Below are 18,723 nucleotides of genomic sequence, written 5' to 3' on the forward strand. Positions count from 1 at the left end.
TGCCTATAGGAGGAAGCCTCCATAAAAGTCCCAGAAATACAGGGGTTCAAGGAACTGTTGAGTAGATGCACATATCCAAATATAACATATCCACCAGGAGGGTGGCCTTACCCCAACCCCACAGGGACAGAAGCTTCTGCATAGAACCCTCCCTGGCCTCTCCCTGTATCTTTCCTCATCTGGCTGTGCATCTATATCCCTTATCATACTCTTTAATAAACTTGTAAACATAATTAAGTATAGAGTAGAATGAGTTCCGTGAGTGGCTCTAGCAAATTAATTAAATCCCAAGTGCGGGTTGTGGGAACTTCTTTTCTGGCTGTACCACATGGCATGTGGGATCCTAGTTCCCCAAGCATGGATTGAACTTGAATCCTCTCAATGGAAATGTGGAGTTTTAACCACTGGACTGACCACAAGGGAAGTCCCTTGTGGATATGTTTGATTTGTAGCCAAGTTGGGCAGAAGCTCTGGGTTCCCTGGGGACTGACCACTTGTGACTGGCATCTGAAGTGGGGAGCAGTCTTATGGGACTGAGTCCTTAGCCTGTGAGATCTGATGCTATCTCCAGGCAGAGAGTGTCAGAACTGAGTTAAACTGTGGGACATTTAGCTGATGTTGCAGAGCTGCTTGGTGGGGAAAACCCCGCACACATTTTGTATCAGAAGTGCTCTGTGTGTGTGTGTGTGTGCACAAGTGTAGGAGTTAAGGATACACTTAGGAGGGAAAAGATAGGAGTTTTTTCTAATTCAATAGGCCAGGAAGTAAGTGACTAACACACACACACACACACAGTCTCACACACAAGGTGGGGGTGGGGGGAGTAATCAAAGATAAATTAGAGGGGAAAAAATACTTTTTTATGAAAAAGTTAGAAGATAAATCAAGGAAGCCTAAGATTTGAATAATAAGAATCCCATAAAGAGAAAATGAAAGGAAATAAATCAAAGAAATAACACAAGAAAATCATCTAAAACTAGAGATAAATTTCCAGACTGAAAAATGAATAAAAATGACCCTCACACTAAGATACATCATTATGCAATTACAGAATACCAGAAAAAAATAAAAGAGAAGGAGATATAGAAATATTTCCAGGGGAAGAAGGGGAAAGCCCCCATATAAGTACAAAATTCAGATGGCCTTGCATTCCTTAGGAACAAATAACTCAAAGTCAGAAGAGCAATGCCTTCAAAATGGTAAAGGAAAATTATTTGCAATTTAGAATACTTACTAGAAAATTGCAAGTTGAGTGTGAGGACTGAATAAAGATAGTTTCAGACATGCAAGAACTTGAATATACATCTTCTCTTGGGAAGCTACTAAATAATATGCCCCACCAACACAAATAAATAAAGCAAAAGGAAAAAAAGAAGAAATGCGACCCAGAAACCAAGGGAACCCAGGGAACCCAACACAGGAAAGCAATAAAAGCAATTCCCTGGATGATTGTAAAGCCCTGATTCCCATCCTTGGATGCACACTAGAATCACCTAGGGAGCTTTAAAAGCCTAAAGCCCATGCCACAGTACAGGAGGAGCCCTGGGGGCGTGACCCAGGCATCAGGGAGCTTTAAAGTCCGCCGCCCAGATGATTCCAGTGGACAGCTGAGGTCGGGAACTGTTCCCTGAAAGGACAGTCCCAGAACTATAGCGCTGTTGGAGGCTTCAAAATCAACCAGCCCAGATGAAGTGAGGAGGGAGGTTTGCAGAAGGGAAAGAAACCCAGAATTGACAAGTTAATCTGACAGTCACAACGTGGAAAATTGTATGGAAATTTGCATCAAGAGGCACTTTGTAGAACACTCACAAAAGCTAAAGGAAAGCAGTCAGATGTTCAAAGGAAACTAAAAAAATGAAAAATAAAATGAAAGATTTCTGAAGTTATAAAAGAAAGAAAATGTAACTTATAACTGGCTTGGCAGTGAAAAATATTTGCAGTCATAATAAAGGAAAGCCTGAGATACTGAATGATTAGATGGGGAGAATTAGGGGGAAAAAATCATAAGATTAAAAATAGATGAATCAACAGATAGCCATATACTTTACTAACATCAGTTGGGTTCAGTTTAGTCGCTCAGTCCTGTCCAACTCTTTGCAACCCCATGAATCACAGCATGCCAGGCCTCCATGTCCACCACCAACTCCTGGAGTTTACTCAAACTCATGTCCATTGAGTCGGTGATGCCATCCAACCATCTCATCCTCTGTCGTCCCCTTCTCCTCCCGCCTTCAATCTTTCCCAGCACCAGAGTCTTTTTCAAATGAGTCAGTTCTTAGCATCAGGTGCCCGAAGTATTGGAGTTTCAGCTTCAGCATCAGCCCTTCCAATGAATATTCAGGACTGATTTCCTTTAGGATGGACTGGTTGGATCTCCTTGCAGTCCAAGGGACTCTCAAGAGTTTTTGAGACCACAGTTTTGAGACCACAGTTCAAAAGCATCAATTCTTCGGCACTCAGCTTTCTTTATAGAAAACTTCATTAACATATTCAGAGCCAAATAACAAAAGACACAGCTAAGGGAGTGTGGCTGGATGAATAACAGCCCCCTCAAAGAGCTCCACATCCTAATCCCTGCACACTATCTGTGAAAGTGTTAGTTGCTCAGTCTTGTCCGATTCTTTGCAACCCCATGGACTGTAGTCCAACAGGCTCCTCTGTCCATGGAATTCTCTAGGCAAGAATACTGGAATGGGCAGCCATTCCCTTCCCCAGGGGATCTTCCCGACCCAGGGGCTGAACCCTGGTCTCCTGCATTGCAGGCAGATTCTTTACCATCTGAGCCACCAGGGAAGCCTCGTAAGCTGTCAGTGTTACCTTATATGACAAAAGGAACTTTGTAGAAATCAAGAATCGGGACACAGAGAGAGGCACCTGTGTGGTACGGGTAGAACCAACAGAATCACAATGGTCCTTACAAGAGGAAGGCAAGAAGGTCAGAGTGGAGAGGAGGTGATATGATGATGAGAGTCAAGATTAGAGTGAGCCACAGGTCAAGGAAGGGGCTTCCCAGGTGGCTCAGTGGTAAAGAATCTGGCTGCCAATGCAGCAGACACAAGAGATGCAGGTACAATCCCTGGGTAGGGAAGATCCCCTGGAAAAGGAAATGGCAACCCACTCCAGTATTCTTGCCTGGAGAATTCCATGGACAGAGGAGCCAGGTGGGCTGCAGTCCATGGGGTCACAAAGAGTTGGACACAACTGAGCAACTAACACACACACACACACACACACACACACACACACACACACGGGTTAAAGAACCAAAGAATGGCAGCAGCAGCCAAGAGACACTGGGACAGGCAAGGATCAGATTCCTCCTCGTGCCTCCAGAATAAACCAGCCCTACTGACACCTTGACTTCAGTCCCTTCCTCCTCATATCTGACCTCTGACCTCCAGAACTGCAAGAGATTCCATTTGTGTTTGAAGCCCCTAAAACGGCAAAAATGCACTACAGCAGCAAAGGAAACGTTATACTAAGAATGTAAAGAACTGGAATAGAAGTGGGTTTGAATGGTATGTGAGAGACCTATGCCTTTCAGTGTTGACTTTTTAAAGGACATGTGACACGTGGATAGAAATTAAAGCAACCTGCAGTAAGTGTTCGGAGTGGTGGAAGTGAAAGTAGCAGTAGTAGGGGCCAGAACAGAGAAGGCAATGGCACCCCACTCCAGCACTCTTGCCTGGAAAATCCCATGGATGGAGGAGCCTGGAAGGCTGCAGTCCATGGGGTTGCTAGGAGTCGGACACGACTGAGCGACTTCACTTTCACTTTTCACTTTCATGCATTGGAGAAGGAAATGGCAACCCACTCCAATGTTCTTGCCTGGAGAATCCCAGGGATGGCGGAGCCTGGTGGGCTGCCGTATATGGGGTCGCACAGAGTCGGACACGACTGAAGTGACTTAGCAGCAGGGGCCAGAAAGGCATGAATAGAGAGCAGTGCTCCTCACACATAAACCTGTACACACATCAGCCACAGACCATGTTAAACTGTGGGCGCTGATTCAGGTCTGCAGTATCATTCAGGCAACGCCTCTACTGCTGGGCCATGGACCACACTTGGAGCAGCAGAGACCTAGACTGCAGGCCCACAGAGAGGGGGGCTGTGGGGGAGGTGGGGGGTGGAGGCATAGAGAGGGCTTTGTGCATAAGCCAGGGCATTGTGACTTGATTCTTTTTTTTTTTTAATTTTATTTTTAAACTTTACAATATTGTATTAGTTTTGCCCAACATTGAAATGAATCTGCCTCAGGTATACCCGTGCTCCCCATCCTGAACCCTCCTCCCTCCTCCTTCCCCATACCCTCCCTCTGGGCCGTCCCAGTGCACCAGCCCCAAGCATCCAGCATCGTGCATCGAACCTGGACTGGCGACGCGTCTCATACATGATATTACACATGTTTCAATGCCATTCTCCCAAAGACGGGGAGCCACTGGACCATGGAACAACAGAATGAGGTGGTATTTTTCTCAAAGTGTTAATTTCGGTAGAAGAGGCAGGGGGAAGCAAACCAGAGACTGGTCGTACACTGATGGTGCAACTGGAAACACGCTATGATGGTAACTGGGGAGTGGGGGGGATGATGCACAACTGGAGATACGCTATGATAGCGACTGGGGAGTGGGGGGGGATGCTGCTGGCACGTCTGCTTCCACACCCAGCATAGAGAACTACAGCCATCCATGTGTGAGCAAACACTGTGAATTCCTCCTCTCTGACATTCTGACCTACAGGAATTTTCTTGTTTTTTACATCGACATCATATATGCTGCTGCTAAGTCGCTTTAGTCGTGTCCGACTCTGTGCGACCCCACAGACCCCTGCAGCCTACCAGGCTCCTCTGTCCATGGGATTTGCCAGGCAAGAGTACTGGAGTGGGTTGCCATTGCCTTCTCCGACATCATATATAGTATTTATTAAATTCCCATCTGTCATGGTAGCCCCACATTTAAAGAAGTGGTAAGAACAACCATTTTCTCAGGAAAGTTGTATTATGTAGTAAAACTGAAATAGCTTAAAAAAAAAAAAAAACTTGAAACCTTGCAGCTCCTCACACCCCACATATTTGGGTATCACGCAGTATTCACCTTCTGCGCATTGACCATAATTAAGGCAAACTGCAGGTGTCTGCCTTTAAATTCACAGAGGTGTAATGTACATATTTGATTTTCCTAAAGCATTTAAAAAATGGTTCTGCAGTGCATTCTCTGAGGAATTCCATGCATATGGATTAGACAGTATGAGAAGACTACAATATGGGTAACAAGTCAGGAAATATATTGAACACCCACAAATTATTACTAGTTTGGTGTCAAAATGGGAGCCGCTGTTGAATGCTCTTGGTGAGGAGCCATCCTGGGTGCAATCCTGCTGCATATTTTCTATTAATAGCCTGAGGATCTTATGACTAAGGCACTAATCAATCCACAGGAAATGCAGCTCTGGGAGAGATTACTAAGGCCTTGGACAACAATATTGAAATTCCAGGAGGATCTTGTTCAATTGAAGAAATGAGCCAAAATCAATAGGGCAAGCACACAGGTGTTTCAGCCACAGGATTCAAGACCCTTCAAACAGAAATCAAGACCGTCCTGCCAGCCAAGCACCCAGGTGGTAAAGCTATCCAACTCCGGTCTTGCCTCCCCTCCTCCATCACGAAAAGGCCGTGTAGACATATGTCAAGGAGCATCTCTACACGGGATTAACCCTACTACCTACAGCTCCTCAAAACTTCTCCCTCCAGTACCCTGCAATGAGAGGGACGATGGATTTTGATACGACTGGTGGAGCCCACATTTAGCAAATCTGGACTTTGGGACACCGTGGCCTTCAATGCCCAGAAAAAATAAGAAGCACTGAGAGGTTTCTGGTAAGAGTAGAATGACCTTTTCCCAAGGAGTGTCATAGTATCTTCCTGACATTTTAAAATGTGGTCACTAAAGAGAAAGAGGGCTGGGGGAAGAGGGCAATCAGATATCTCTAACAGCCTCTCGTTTACCTCCCCAGACGCTGAAAAGCTGTTTTTCTAAAACCTAAAACAACCTTTTCTTTCATTTACAACCCTTTCCCGTGGTCATCCTTGCCCCCACTTGGTCAGTCAGTAACCAAGCTCTGCCCTTTTCACCTCCTAAGCGTCCCTCTGACCCACACTCTCATCTCCACCCTCTCACCCACCAGTCTGCTTCAGACCTTCATCATCGGTCGCTGAGTCTAATATGGAAGCCTCAGAGACCTCTCTGTTACTTCAGACCCATCTTTCACCTGGTTACCAGTGTGATCCAGCAGCCAAAATGCAAATGTGACCTTGAAGCGTCCCTGTTTAAAACATCTCAGTACCTTCAGGACTCACAGAATGAAGTTCAGGTTCATTCAGGTCGGCAGTGGTGTTCCACCATGGGCACCAGGAGCTTCCTGTATGTGGCATCTCTGGAGCCTCAAAGCCCGGGAGATGCTTCTAGCATCTTCTGCCCAGGGTGTCAGGGCTGCTACACATCCTGCAGTACCCAAGACAGCCCACCCAATGAACCACTCCACCCAGACGGCTACAGCTAAGGAACTCTCCTCAGGGCTCCTGACTTCTCCAGGCTCCTAGCTTGCCCTTCTCAACTGCAGCTGCACAAAATTCATCCACGCTTTTCCTTGCCATTATACCTTCCTTCCTTCTTCTAATTCCTGACACCTGGAATGACTCCCTTGTGACTCATCTTTTAAGCTTCAGCTTTCCGACTGTTTCTATCCTCTACACTCACCACTCTGCTCTATACCTAGTTCTCCTCTTCACTGGACTAAGGTCCTTCTAGGCAGAAATTGTATGTGCCTGGTCCTTGTTAGTACAGTGGTGACTATCCCTGCCTGTCACGCAGGAGTCAGGGGTTTGATTCCCCAATGAGGAGGCAACATGCCCTTTTTGGAGCTTTCCCAGGCAGTGCTAGTGGTAAAGAACCTGCCTGCCAATGCAGGAGACACAAGAGATAAGGGTTTGATCCCTGAGTTGGGAATATACCCTCGAGAAGAGCATAGCAACCCACTCCAGTATTCTTGCCTGGAGAATCCCATGGACAGAAGAGCCTGGCGGGCTTCCGTCCATGGGGTCGCAAAGAGTCAGACACTACTAAGCAACTTGGCAGCATGACAGTATTTATATAAACAATCACATTTGAGGGATGGATGACTGGGTGACAGCAAAGGTTTCAGAGGCTGCTGCTCGTCCCAGGGGCCATGATGTTGGCAACAAGTGCAAGCATTGTTTTACAGCTGAGACAATAGTTGAGGTCACTTTCAGCTCAGATCATCTCTGCCTTTAGTTCCAAAATTCTGTGCTGTAGAAGTCATTCTGTGGCCCCGATCTTCATCCACTTTAAAAAGTGCCAGACGGCACCCTGCGTGATATTCCACTCACCCAAGCTGAAGGCTGTGGGTCATCACCAGCAACTGGACAGGCCCCTCTGCGTGGCAAGTCTGCCTCAAATCTTCTCAAGAACTCGGCAGTTTTGCTAGCAGGAACACAAACAGATGTTAGTGCCTTTGTAAAAGAAGAACTTTCGCTCCTCATTGTGCCTTTGGATACTCGCCTGGACCTCTATCGGGCGGTGACTAAAAGCGGCCGCGATGGAACAGAAGGTGAGTTTGTGGGCATGGTAGAGTACAACGTCAAGCAAATGCTACTGCAAGACGGCACCTCACAGTTGGGAAAATATAACACTAGGCTTGTGGAATGTGAGCCTACCATTTCATTGTTTTCTCTTTGTGTCCTTTGACATGGAGATAAATGCCCTATCAGACTCCACAGTATGGGCCCTAATTTCCTATCTGAGCATTTGAAGCTTGACACCCAGACTTCAGTGTAGGGCTGTAGAGTGAACGTCCCTCCCCTACGACATCCCTCCCGTGGTATGGTGTCCCTCCCACCACGCTGCTGCCACGTCAGGCTCGTCACCCTCCAGGGGTCTCTCTGCTAGTCATCTCACTGCCCCCGTGGCTTGGACTACCCTTAGGATACCCAGAGCCACCAAGCCTGTCATGCTTAACCATTTACGGGTCATGGACCCCTTTGGAATTCTGAAAGCAGGAATGGGCCCTCTCCCTATACATACACACACCCCTTTGCATTTCATTTGTACCTTCCATGGAAGAAAGACATGCTGCCACTTCTGATCTGTATCTCTTTTTAGCTCTGAGAGATTGCAAAAGGCATACCAAGACATAGCCTCAGTGTTTTTAATATTTTGTTGATTTATTTGATTGCACCAGGTCTCAGTTGCAGCATGTGGGATCTTGTAGTTGCAACACATGGAGTCTTTAGTTGCTGCATGCTAGCCTAGCTGTGGCACATGGAATCCAGTTCCCCAACCGGAGATCAAGCCCAGATCCCTGTATTGGGAGCACGGAATCTTAGCCACTGGACTACCAGGGAAGTCCCCTCAGTTTTAATAAGTTGCTTTTCCCTTAAAAATCCAAACCGTCACCCCAACTTCTCCCTCACATGTGTCAAGCATAGAATGCTGGAATGGTTTCCTAGTCCTTACTTTAACGACTGCCCCTTTCTGCCTCCCACTGATGAATTTCTATTGCTTTGTCCTTTCCCCATGTAACTGCTGGAACTTTGATCCTCTTACTTCATATTCACAATCAAACAGCTCAGCAAGGCCTGGTTTATACTGCACAAGACCCTGGCAGCCTGCTTTCCTTCTGCCTTTTCCTTCTGTCACCCCTCGGCTCCCCCCTCATATTTTAGGCCTGATGCTAAGATCCAATTTATCAAGCACTTAGGGCATGGGCATCAAAGGAGACACAAATGGTCTGGTAAGAATAAATGGTATCCAGTGAGGGTGGAAATCAAAATAAGGAATTAGAAGTTAAACAGAGATGCCAACATCACTTCAAATAATTACTTAGGTAGAACATGGCATCTGAACAAGGTCAGAATCTTCAGCTGGGAAAGGAAGAGCTGAAAGTTAAGCGACAAACATAACCCAGAGAAACACAAGGCTTCAGCAGCTGAGATGAGCAGCCTTTCCATTTGTCTAGGGTTGCTTATCTTGCCCAGAGTAGACAAGGAGACTAATGATGTCGCAGAAGCTGGAAGCTGCCCCATCGTCTGAGGCTTTATGAAGCCATCAGTCACAAGTGTAAAAAGAAGAGTGTTGCCAGAAGTTTGGCTGAGATTTCTGAATATCCTTAGCTGAGAGCAGACTATGTGAGAAAGCAGTGGAAAAGAAGCACCATGATAAGCAAGTAAGGAGCTTCAGACCAGGTACACCAGCAGCCCCGCACTGTGTTCTGAGGGATGCTTTTTACCTGCCAATGCCAAGCACAGAGCTGGCTGGGTAGCTCACCAGCAGCCACGGCCTTTGTGCCCGTGATCACCGCCCCATTCATGCCACAAGATCAGAGCACAGTGCCAGGGCCACGGGACTGCCAGAGGCATACCAGTAGGGGCCTGGGAAGAATGTGGGTTACTCCCAAGCGATTAACTTTACAAACAAGACAAGTTCCAAGCTACCAGGCTAACTGGCATTTTTCTGTTATCAATAGATTGGCTGAACTGGATTGGAATCCCTGTAGGTAATTATGGTCAAATTCAATAAAAATAAAATAAAGAACCTCCTTGAGGCTCAACAGGACAAACATCTACTGGAGGGGAAGTCCAACAAAACGGAACCCTAGACTCCAGCACTGAGTCACCTTTTTATTGGGGTTCCGTCTTTGCCACCACCATGACTCTGTCACCTAATGAGGGGGGGGGCGGTGATCTTCTCCCACGTTAGCACTTTGACCCAGGCACAGATACAGGATCCCTTCCTTTACTCTCCAGAGAACACCTGAGAATGGACCACCAATAACAGACTGGTTTTGAAGATTTAGTTAACCTTAACTCATCTCCAACTTAGGACGCTTAAGCATCCTTCCTACTTGTCCTTAGGGTGGTGCCTATGGCTTATCCTAAAAGGCCTCTTCGGGGTAACATCACCTGGACATAATTCTGTTGTAGCCGATACTTCTAAATATCCATCAAAATGAGAGTTTTCCTCTAGTCATATAACCCGACCATATTTCCTAGCTTCCCATGCAGCTAAGGTTGGCCACGTGGTGGTTTTGACCAACAAAATGAGGAAGGAAGTAATGCACACCACTTCCAGGATGAACTGATAATAAGTTTCCCATGCATGAGCCTCCACACATTCCCCTCCTCCTTCTGGCTGTCTGGAATAGGGACAAGCCCTGGCACAATCCTGGAAGTCATTTGTGTATTAAAGGTGGTAGAAGCACTGTTTTCGGTGTCGGAATATCTGCGGGGAGGGGGCCTCTTCTGGTACCTGTTCACCCATATCTTACGTGAAGAAAAAATAGGGCTCAAATAATTATTTTATTTTGAGGTTTGTTGATTACAGCAATTAGCCAACCCTACTAATACAACATAATATACACAAGAGAATCACCTCTCAGTTTAGGTTATCAGTTTCACAGGACATGAGGAGAGGCCAAGAAGGGCTGAGGAACAGTAGAAAAAGTAGAATTCTCAAGGGTTAAGCTCGGCATCTTAGTTATTTCGGAACCTTAGGGGAGGAGTAGGTGAGAAAGGGGAGGAAACCACTTGTTCTTAAGGCTGACTGGGCGTCGGGTCTAGCAGCTGCCTAGGCCCACGGTATAAAAATGAACAGGCGTTTATCTCAGTACCACTAAGATTTGTCTAGTTTGAGGACAAGTGGGGGTTTGAAAGGAGAAACTGGAGGGCGAGAAAGTCAGGGAAGGAGAGGGATATGGCTGGTTATAATGTAAGATGATGGAATATTAATGTTAATGGCAATTCATCAATCAAAAAGTTTTTGACCTTTTTGAAAGGATAAAATATATGGGAAAGATCACAGAGAGTGAAATGTGTATGTGTTGGCTCATTTAAATAGGCCAGAAAGGCAAAGATAATTCCTATAAGGCTTTAAAAAATAAAATTGTTAGAAAAGACAACCAGCATCTCTAATGTTCAAGGAAGAATCAGTTTATATTAAAAAAAAAAAAAACTTATATAGTGAAAATGAGTATACTACCCAAAGCAATCTAAAGATTCAATGCAATCCCTATCAAGCTACCAACGGTATTTTTCACAGAGCTAGAACAAATAATTTCACAATTTGTATGGAAATGCAAAAAACCTCGAATAGCCAAAGCATCTTGAGAAAGAAGAATGAAACTGGAGGAATCAACCTGCCCGACTTCAGGCTCTACTACAAAGCCACAGTCATCAAGACAGTATGGTACTGGCACAAAGACAGAAATATAGATCAATGGAATAAAATAGAAAGCCCAGAGATAAATCCACGCACCTATGGACACCTTATCTTTGACAAAGGAGGCAAGAATATACAATGGATTAAAGACAATCTCTTTAACAAGTGGTGCTGGGAAAACTGGTCAACCACCTGTAAAAGAATGAAACTAGAACACTTTCTAACACCATACACAAAAATAAACTCAAAATGGATTAAAGATCTAAACGTAAGACCAGAAACTATAAAACTCCTAGAGGAGAACATAGGCAAAACACTCTCTGACATACATCACAGCAGGATCCTCTATGACCCACCTCCCAGAATATTGGAAATAAAAGCAAAAATAAACAAATGGGACCTAATTAAACTTAAAAGCTTCTGCACAACAAAGGAAACTATAAGCAAGGTGAAAAGACAGCCTTCAGAATGGGAGAAAATAATAGCAAATGAAGCAACTGACAACCAACTAATCTCAAAAATATACAAGCAACTCCTGCAGCTCAATTCCAGAAAAATAAACGACCCAATCAAAAAATGGGCCAAAGAACTAAATAGACATTTCTCCAAAGAAGACATACAGATGGCTCACAAACACATGAAAAGATGCTCAACATCACTCATTATCAGGGAAATGCAAATCAAAACCACTATGAGGTACCATTTCACGCCAGTCAGAATGGCTGCGATCCAAAAGTCTACAAGCAATAAATGCTGGAGAGGGTGTGGAGAAAAGGGAACTCTCTTACACTGTTGGTGGGAATGCAAACCAGTACAGCCACTATGGAGAACAGTGTGGAGATTCCTTAAAAAACTGGAAATAGAACTGCCTTATGACCCAGCAATCCCACTGCTGGGCATACACACCGAGGAAACCAGATTGAAAGAGACACGTGTACCCCATTTTTCATTGCAGCACTGTTTATAATAGCCAGGACATGGAAGCAACCTAGATATCCATCAGCAGACAAATGGATAAGAAAGCTGTGGTACATATACACAATGGAGTATTACTCAGCCATTAAAAATAATACATTTGAATCCGTTCTAATGAGGTGGATGAAACTAGAGCCTATTATACAGAGTGAAGTAAGCCAGAAAGAAAAACACCAATACAGTATACTAACGCATATATATGGAATTTAGAAAGATAGTAACAATAACCCTGTATGCGAGACAGCAAAAGAGACACAGATGTATAGAACAGTCTTTTGGACTCTGTGGGAGAGGGAAAGGGTGGGATGATTTGGGAGAATAGCATTGTATAATATCATATATGCAACGAATCACCAGTCCAGGCTCGATGCAGAATACAGGATGCTTGGGGCTGGTGCACTGAGACGAACCAGAGGGATAGTATGGGGAGATAGTATGGAGGGGGGTTCAGGATTGGGAACATGTGTATACCTGTGGCAGATTCATATTGATGTATGGCAAAACCAATACAATATTGTAAAGTAATTAGCCTCCAATTAAAATAAATAAATTTATATTAAAAAAAAACTTATAATAGTTACCAAAGGGAAGGGGGTGGGGGGATAACTTGGGAGTATGGGATCAACAGATGCACAGTACCATATATAAAAACAGGTAAACAACAAGGATTTTTTAAAAAACCAATCAGTTTAAAAACATTCACTGTGATCTGTAAGAGCTCATGAGTCAGGTGCCCGCCAGCCATTGCACCCCAGGGTTACAAGGTGTGCCACGCACCTTCCTCTGCCTGGTTGCCTCTGCTTGGTTGCCTCTGCCTGCTGAACCATGACAGATAAGAAGGTGCTAATAAAAATGTTAGAGGACCCATTTTAACCCTCAAGAGTCATAATTAGGAAGGCACGCTCCCTGAAAAAAGAGCAGTGACAAATCTCTCTTTTTGCCTTGCAGGGTGGATGGAGTAGTTTTTCCTTCTCTCATCACCTAGTCAGTTGACACACAAACTCCAGTAGCTGCAGAGCACAGACAGTGAGGTAAACGAGTGAAGGGCGCCTAGACAGAGGGTGGCCAAAGGAGCACTGCTCGGTAATACAGTACACATACCAAGAACTTGCTAACCTAGTACAGTGCTTGACACGCGCCAGGCGCGTAATGGTAAGTGTGTTAGTCGCTCAGTCATGTCCAGCTCTTTGTGACCCCATTGACTAGCTCACAAAACTCCCCTGTCCATGGAATTCTCCAGGCAAGAATCCTGGAGTGGGCGGCCATTCCCTTCTCCAGGGGAGCTTCCCAACCAGGGATCGAATCCAGTCTCCTGCACTGCAGACAAATTCTTTACCATCTGAGCCACCAGGGAAGCCGTACATACTGGTACAAACTTCCCCACCAGGGAAGCTCATACACACCAGGTACAGTACAAACTGTTGAATATATGAAAGCACATTTCCTGTGAGATACTATCGATGCATTAGAATAAAAATTTTATCTGTGTTTCTCAAATATTTTTTAGTTTATATTTCTTCTCTTTGGACTATTTGTTTCAATCCCTTTGCCAGTTTTTCTGGAGTTGTCTTTTTTCTTATTAATTTGTAAGAGTTCTTTGTGAAACTAAGCCTTTATTATTTTTGAAGCAAATAGTTTCTCCTAGACCATCACTTACTTGTAATGTAGTTCACTATGTCATCTAGCATAAGTGTTTCCTGTAGTCAAATCTGTATTTTTTTTCTTATGGATTCTAAGTTGTACACATAGCATAGGAAGGCATTTCTACCACAAAATTTTAAAAGCATCGTTCATTACATTCTGTGTTGAATTAATACAATTTGTCAAATTATCTGTTCTTTTGATGCTGATTTGAAAAAAAATACTTGTATCAACAGCTAAAGTACCCTGATGCTGGGAAAGATTGAGGGTAGAAGGAGAAGGGGATGACAGAGGATGAGATGGTTAGATGGCATCATCAACTCAATGGACATGAGTTTGAGCAAACTTCAGGAAATAATGAAGGATGGGGAAGCCTGGGATGCTGCAGTCCATGGGGTCACAAAGAGTCGGACATGACTAAGAGAATGGTAGACTCTCTTCCATTCACTATTAATTGCGATGCCAATAACGCTTTTTTATTATTACCATACCTATGTTGTATATGCTTCATGTCACCAGCTTCTTCTCCCTTTTCCCTTCAATTTTTCAAGTTTGTCTATTTTTTAAATATTTTCTCTTTAAAATTGGTTTATCATATTTCATAAAAGGTCCTGTTTAATTTATATATGAAGAAGAGTAGAATTATCTTTACAATGGTGATTTTTTCCTCTTATAGTAAATAGATATTCTATATTTATTTTCATCTTATTTTAGGTATTTTCTTTTATATATAAAAGTCTATTAGACTTACATTCACCTGTTTTACAATGTCGATAGATATTATAAATGAAATTTTTCTTTTAATTATATTTTACAGTGGACTTTTGATGGTGTGTCTGATGATGTGAAGACAGAAGTATTTGCATATTGATTTTAGATTCATTCATGATAGCCAAACTGATTAGTTCTAACAGTTTTTTAGTTAAGTCCCTTGAGAGGTTTTAGATAAACAGAGTCACTTATCTCTTCCTTTCCAATATTTAAGTTCTTTCTTTGTTAGAAATAAATTCTAATTTCCTATCTAAAAATCCGTATCAGTTGTAAATAGCAAATACTCTTGTCATCCTGTTCCTGACTTAACTGAAAAAGTTGCCTTCTTTTTCTGTTTTCAAACCAGCTGGGCCTACTGTCTTTTTTAAGATGAGATCAAACAACATTTTCTCTTCCATTTAGAGTTTTTATTCTATTCAGGTTTCAAGTCTAATGGCATACTCTTTCCTAGGAAATAAATTAGGAAATCTGTTAAACAAATTAACAGAAGCAGGACATAGGATTTCTCTTCTAGAATTGTGGTTATACTTCCTTTCTTATCCTTGGAGTTCTTCCTTATTCCTTACTCAGACAAGTCAAAAGTTTATCCATTTTATCAGAGTTTTACAAAAAACTTAGGCTTTGGTTTATCGATGATAAATTATTCTATTCAACTTCATCACTTTTCTCCCTTTATTTATTCCTTCTTTCTGGGGTTTTTTTTTTTTTTTTTGGCATTTATTTTATGTGCTTTGTTATTTTATTTCCATTTTTCTAAAAGCTTTTAAACCTCTACATTTTCGAAATAATTTTATAGTCACATTCCATAGATTTTTTTCATTTTCTTCATGATTTTATTTGATGTGTAGTTAAAACAGATCAGTGTGAATTTAGAATTTAAAAAATCAGATTGCCACTCTCAATCTGCAGTTTAACATTGAAAAATAAGTTTCGATTCTTCCCCTACCTTTGAATCAAATAAAAGATGCAGAATACTTTAAACTTTATATTCTCTTATCCTAAAGTAATTTGTAATTACTTTACAATTCAGTTTTGGTTTCAAAATTTTTTATCCTAATAGTCTCCCCCATCCTCCCAGGAAACCTGAATCTTTATTTTTTAATTGAATAATAATTAACACATAATATTAGTTTCAGGTATAGTGACTTTGATATTTTTATACATTATGAAATGGTCACCACAATAAATCCAATATGGTGACAGATGGTGACCTAACATTTAAAAAGGTAATTAGACAAAATTTTAAGTGGATAGACTTTAAAATTTCTTATTGCTTAATTTCTAATTTTATTACATTTTGTCCCCTTAGGAATGGTGACTTTATAGATTTGGGGAGTATTTTGGGAATTTACTGAGAGTCTTTGATTGCTTAGTCACTTCAGTTGTGTTTGACTCTTTGTGACTCCATGGACTGTAGCCAGCCAGGTTCCTCTGTCCATGTATTTTTCCAGGCAAGAATACTGGAGTGGGTTGATATTTCCTATTCCAGGGCTTTGAGTCATGGCTAATGGTGATTAAGTCATATTTTTAAAGAATAGGTATTTTCATAAACTAGGCACAATACTTTGTAACTATGTCTGTATAATCATGCCAAGTCATGTTATTCATATACCCTCCATGCCTTATGAAATTTTTTTGGCTCACATGATGACATATTAATTTTTATGGAGAATTAGTTAAATAAAAGGAAAATTTGACACATCCATCATCTACATACAGACCTCAGCAGTTTCTGCTTCATATATTTCACATCTCTATTGGTATTTATAGTTCATATTATCTTTTGGATTACGTATTTTATCTGCATAAAATATCTTTTATCCTATTGAATGCTTTCATCTTGAATTCAGTTGTGTCTCGATATTGCTACATTTGCCTTTTTTTATCAGCATTTATGGATATATGTTCTGTGCTTTTATTTTCTGTTGTCGTAGGTATCTCTAATAGTAACATACAGCTAGATTTTTGCCTTTTTTTTTTTTTCAATCTGAAAGGTTTTTTAATAAGGAAATTTAGCCTATATAACCTTTTGCCAAAGAATTGATGCTTTTGAACTGTGGTGTTGAAGAAGACTCTTGAGAGTCCCTTGGACTCCAAGGAGATCCAACCAGTCCATCCTAAAGGAAATCAGTCCTGAATGTTCATTAGAAGGACTGATACTGAAGCTGAAACTCCAATAGTTTTGCTATCTGATGCGAAGAACTGACTCATTTGAAAAAACTCTAATGCTAGGAAAGATTAAAGGAGGAAGGAGAAGGGAACAACAGAGGATGAGATGGTTGGATGGCATCACTGACTCAATGGATATGAGTCTTCATTTGAAAAAACTCTAATGCTAGGAAAGATTAAAGGAGGGAGGAGAAGGGAACAACAGAGGATGAGATGGTTGGATGGCATCACTGACTCAATGGATATGAATCTGGGTAAACTCTGGGAGTTGGTGATGGACAGGGAGGCCTGGCGTGCTGTAGTCCATGGGGTCGCAAAGAGCTGGACACGACTGAGCAACTGAACTGAACTGAACCTTTTACTGTGACTACTCCCTTGTTGCTTATAAAACTTCCACACCCTTTTCTGCCTTTTGTTGTAATTATCAATTTTTCATTTGACTTTTTTATGTTTTTGTTATATATCCTACTTAAACATATAATACAATTAAATATATAATAACATAATTACTCATTTTTTCCATCAACATCTGGAATTCATTAGCATTCACTCATACAAAAAATAATACTTGTTTTACTTCCTAACCTTCTCTCTTCCATCCATATGCCTCTTCTAGCACTGAAGCCCTCCATGATTTTAATTTGATCCCATTGATTCTTAATAATGAAAAAGAAAAACGTTAATCATGTATTTGACTATAAATGTCATTGTTTTCTTTATTCACAATGGTTCTGATATCTCTTCCTCTCTCTAGGACTCCTTATCTGTTTGACCAGAGTTCATTTTGTGGTGACATTTTAAAGTAAATATCTTAGAATTCACACGGAAGTGACAAATTGGCTAGCTATGCAGGTAGCTTGTGGTGCATATCCCACCAGGCATAGTATATTTACCGGGAGCTCTTTCAGGCCCTGGGGCCTTCTCAGTGAATCTCTTGTCTAGAAGTTCTTCGGCTGTACCCTTGCGGGTAAAGGCGAGAGTTCGCTGGTCTCTCTCTCCTTCCTCTGCTGTCCTTGTTTCCCGTTCCTTTATACTCCACCTTCTCCCTCCAAGTACTATGTCTGATTTCTTACGTGATTTATATTGATTAATCTTCTTTTGATTTAGCAAATATTAGCCCCACCCCATGCCGCATATGAGGAAACCGAGGCTCGAAGAGGTTAAACAGGAATTTCCTGTTAGTACAGTAGTTAAGACTTGGCGCTTCCACTGAAAGGGGACGGGATTCAATCTCTCATTGCAGAACTAAGATTCCCACATGCCTTGCAGCCAAAAAAAAAAAAAATAAAGCAGAGAGATTAAAAATGTTAGGAGAGAAGTTAAATTTTGAGACCAGGCAGGCAGTCTGGTCCCTGGTATATCTGTGTCCTGCTATACCCTCCCAAGGGTGGAGCACTGATGGTATGATGTTCCAGTGATGAGATAGTTTAAGTGAAACCATTTTGTAAGTAAGTGGCCAGTCAACTTTTTATTTTTTACCAATTATTAATCATATCCTAAGAAAGGCAGAAGCTGTTCCTGACATCCAGGAGCTGGCCTGGCACTCATAGCTAAACCTTGGTCTTCTCCTATTGAAAGTAATTTCATACAACATCAGTCTCAGAGGAGGTCACTTTATGGCTTATGAAAAAATAAGACCACTCCATGACATGGCTGAACAAAGAAAAATGTATGAACCTTGTCTAAACTACAAAAATGACTATTAAACTAAACCCCCAGTATTTTGGCAAATGATAGAGACTGCTGCTTACTAATCAATTACAGTATTAGTCTCACTCTGATCTTGCCTCCTTTTAAATAACATATCTGATACCTACTTTGCTACACCCCTGAAATTAACACAACATTGTTAATCAACTGTACTCCAATGTAAAATAAAAAGTTTTTAAAAAGATACTTGATACCTAATCACTATTACTCCTGCTTGCTGATAACA

General features: G+C 42.1%; 1 protein-coding gene across 4 annotated transcripts in view; it reads right to left on the reverse strand.

The window, feature by feature from the left end:
* Window positions 1-18,723, reverse strand: part of EPSTI1 (epithelial stromal interaction 1) — a 100,055-nt gene that overhangs the window by 36,231 nt on the left and 45,101 nt on the right. For 3 of the 4 annotated variants that reach the window (XR_011569673.1, XM_070800026.1, XM_019971216.2), the window contains exon 7: window positions 7,406-7,499. The exons of the other annotated variant lie outside the window; for it this stretch is intronic. Coding sequence is in view for 2 of the 3 variants with exons in the window: in XM_070800026.1 (XP_070656127.1) it covers window positions 7,406-7,499 (94 nt within the window). In the remaining variant the exon portion in view is untranslated. The remainder of the gene's footprint in view (window positions 1-7,405; window positions 7,500-18,723) is intronic. 4 annotated transcript variants of the gene reach the window in all.

Source organism: Bos indicus, chromosome 12 (genome assembly GCF_029378745.1).
Source record: "Bos indicus isolate NIAB-ARS_2022 breed Sahiwal x Tharparkar chromosome 12, NIAB-ARS_B.indTharparkar_mat_pri_1.0, whole genome shotgun sequence".
Classification (NCBI taxonomy): domain Eukaryota; kingdom Metazoa; phylum Chordata; class Mammalia; order Artiodactyla; family Bovidae; genus Bos; species Bos indicus.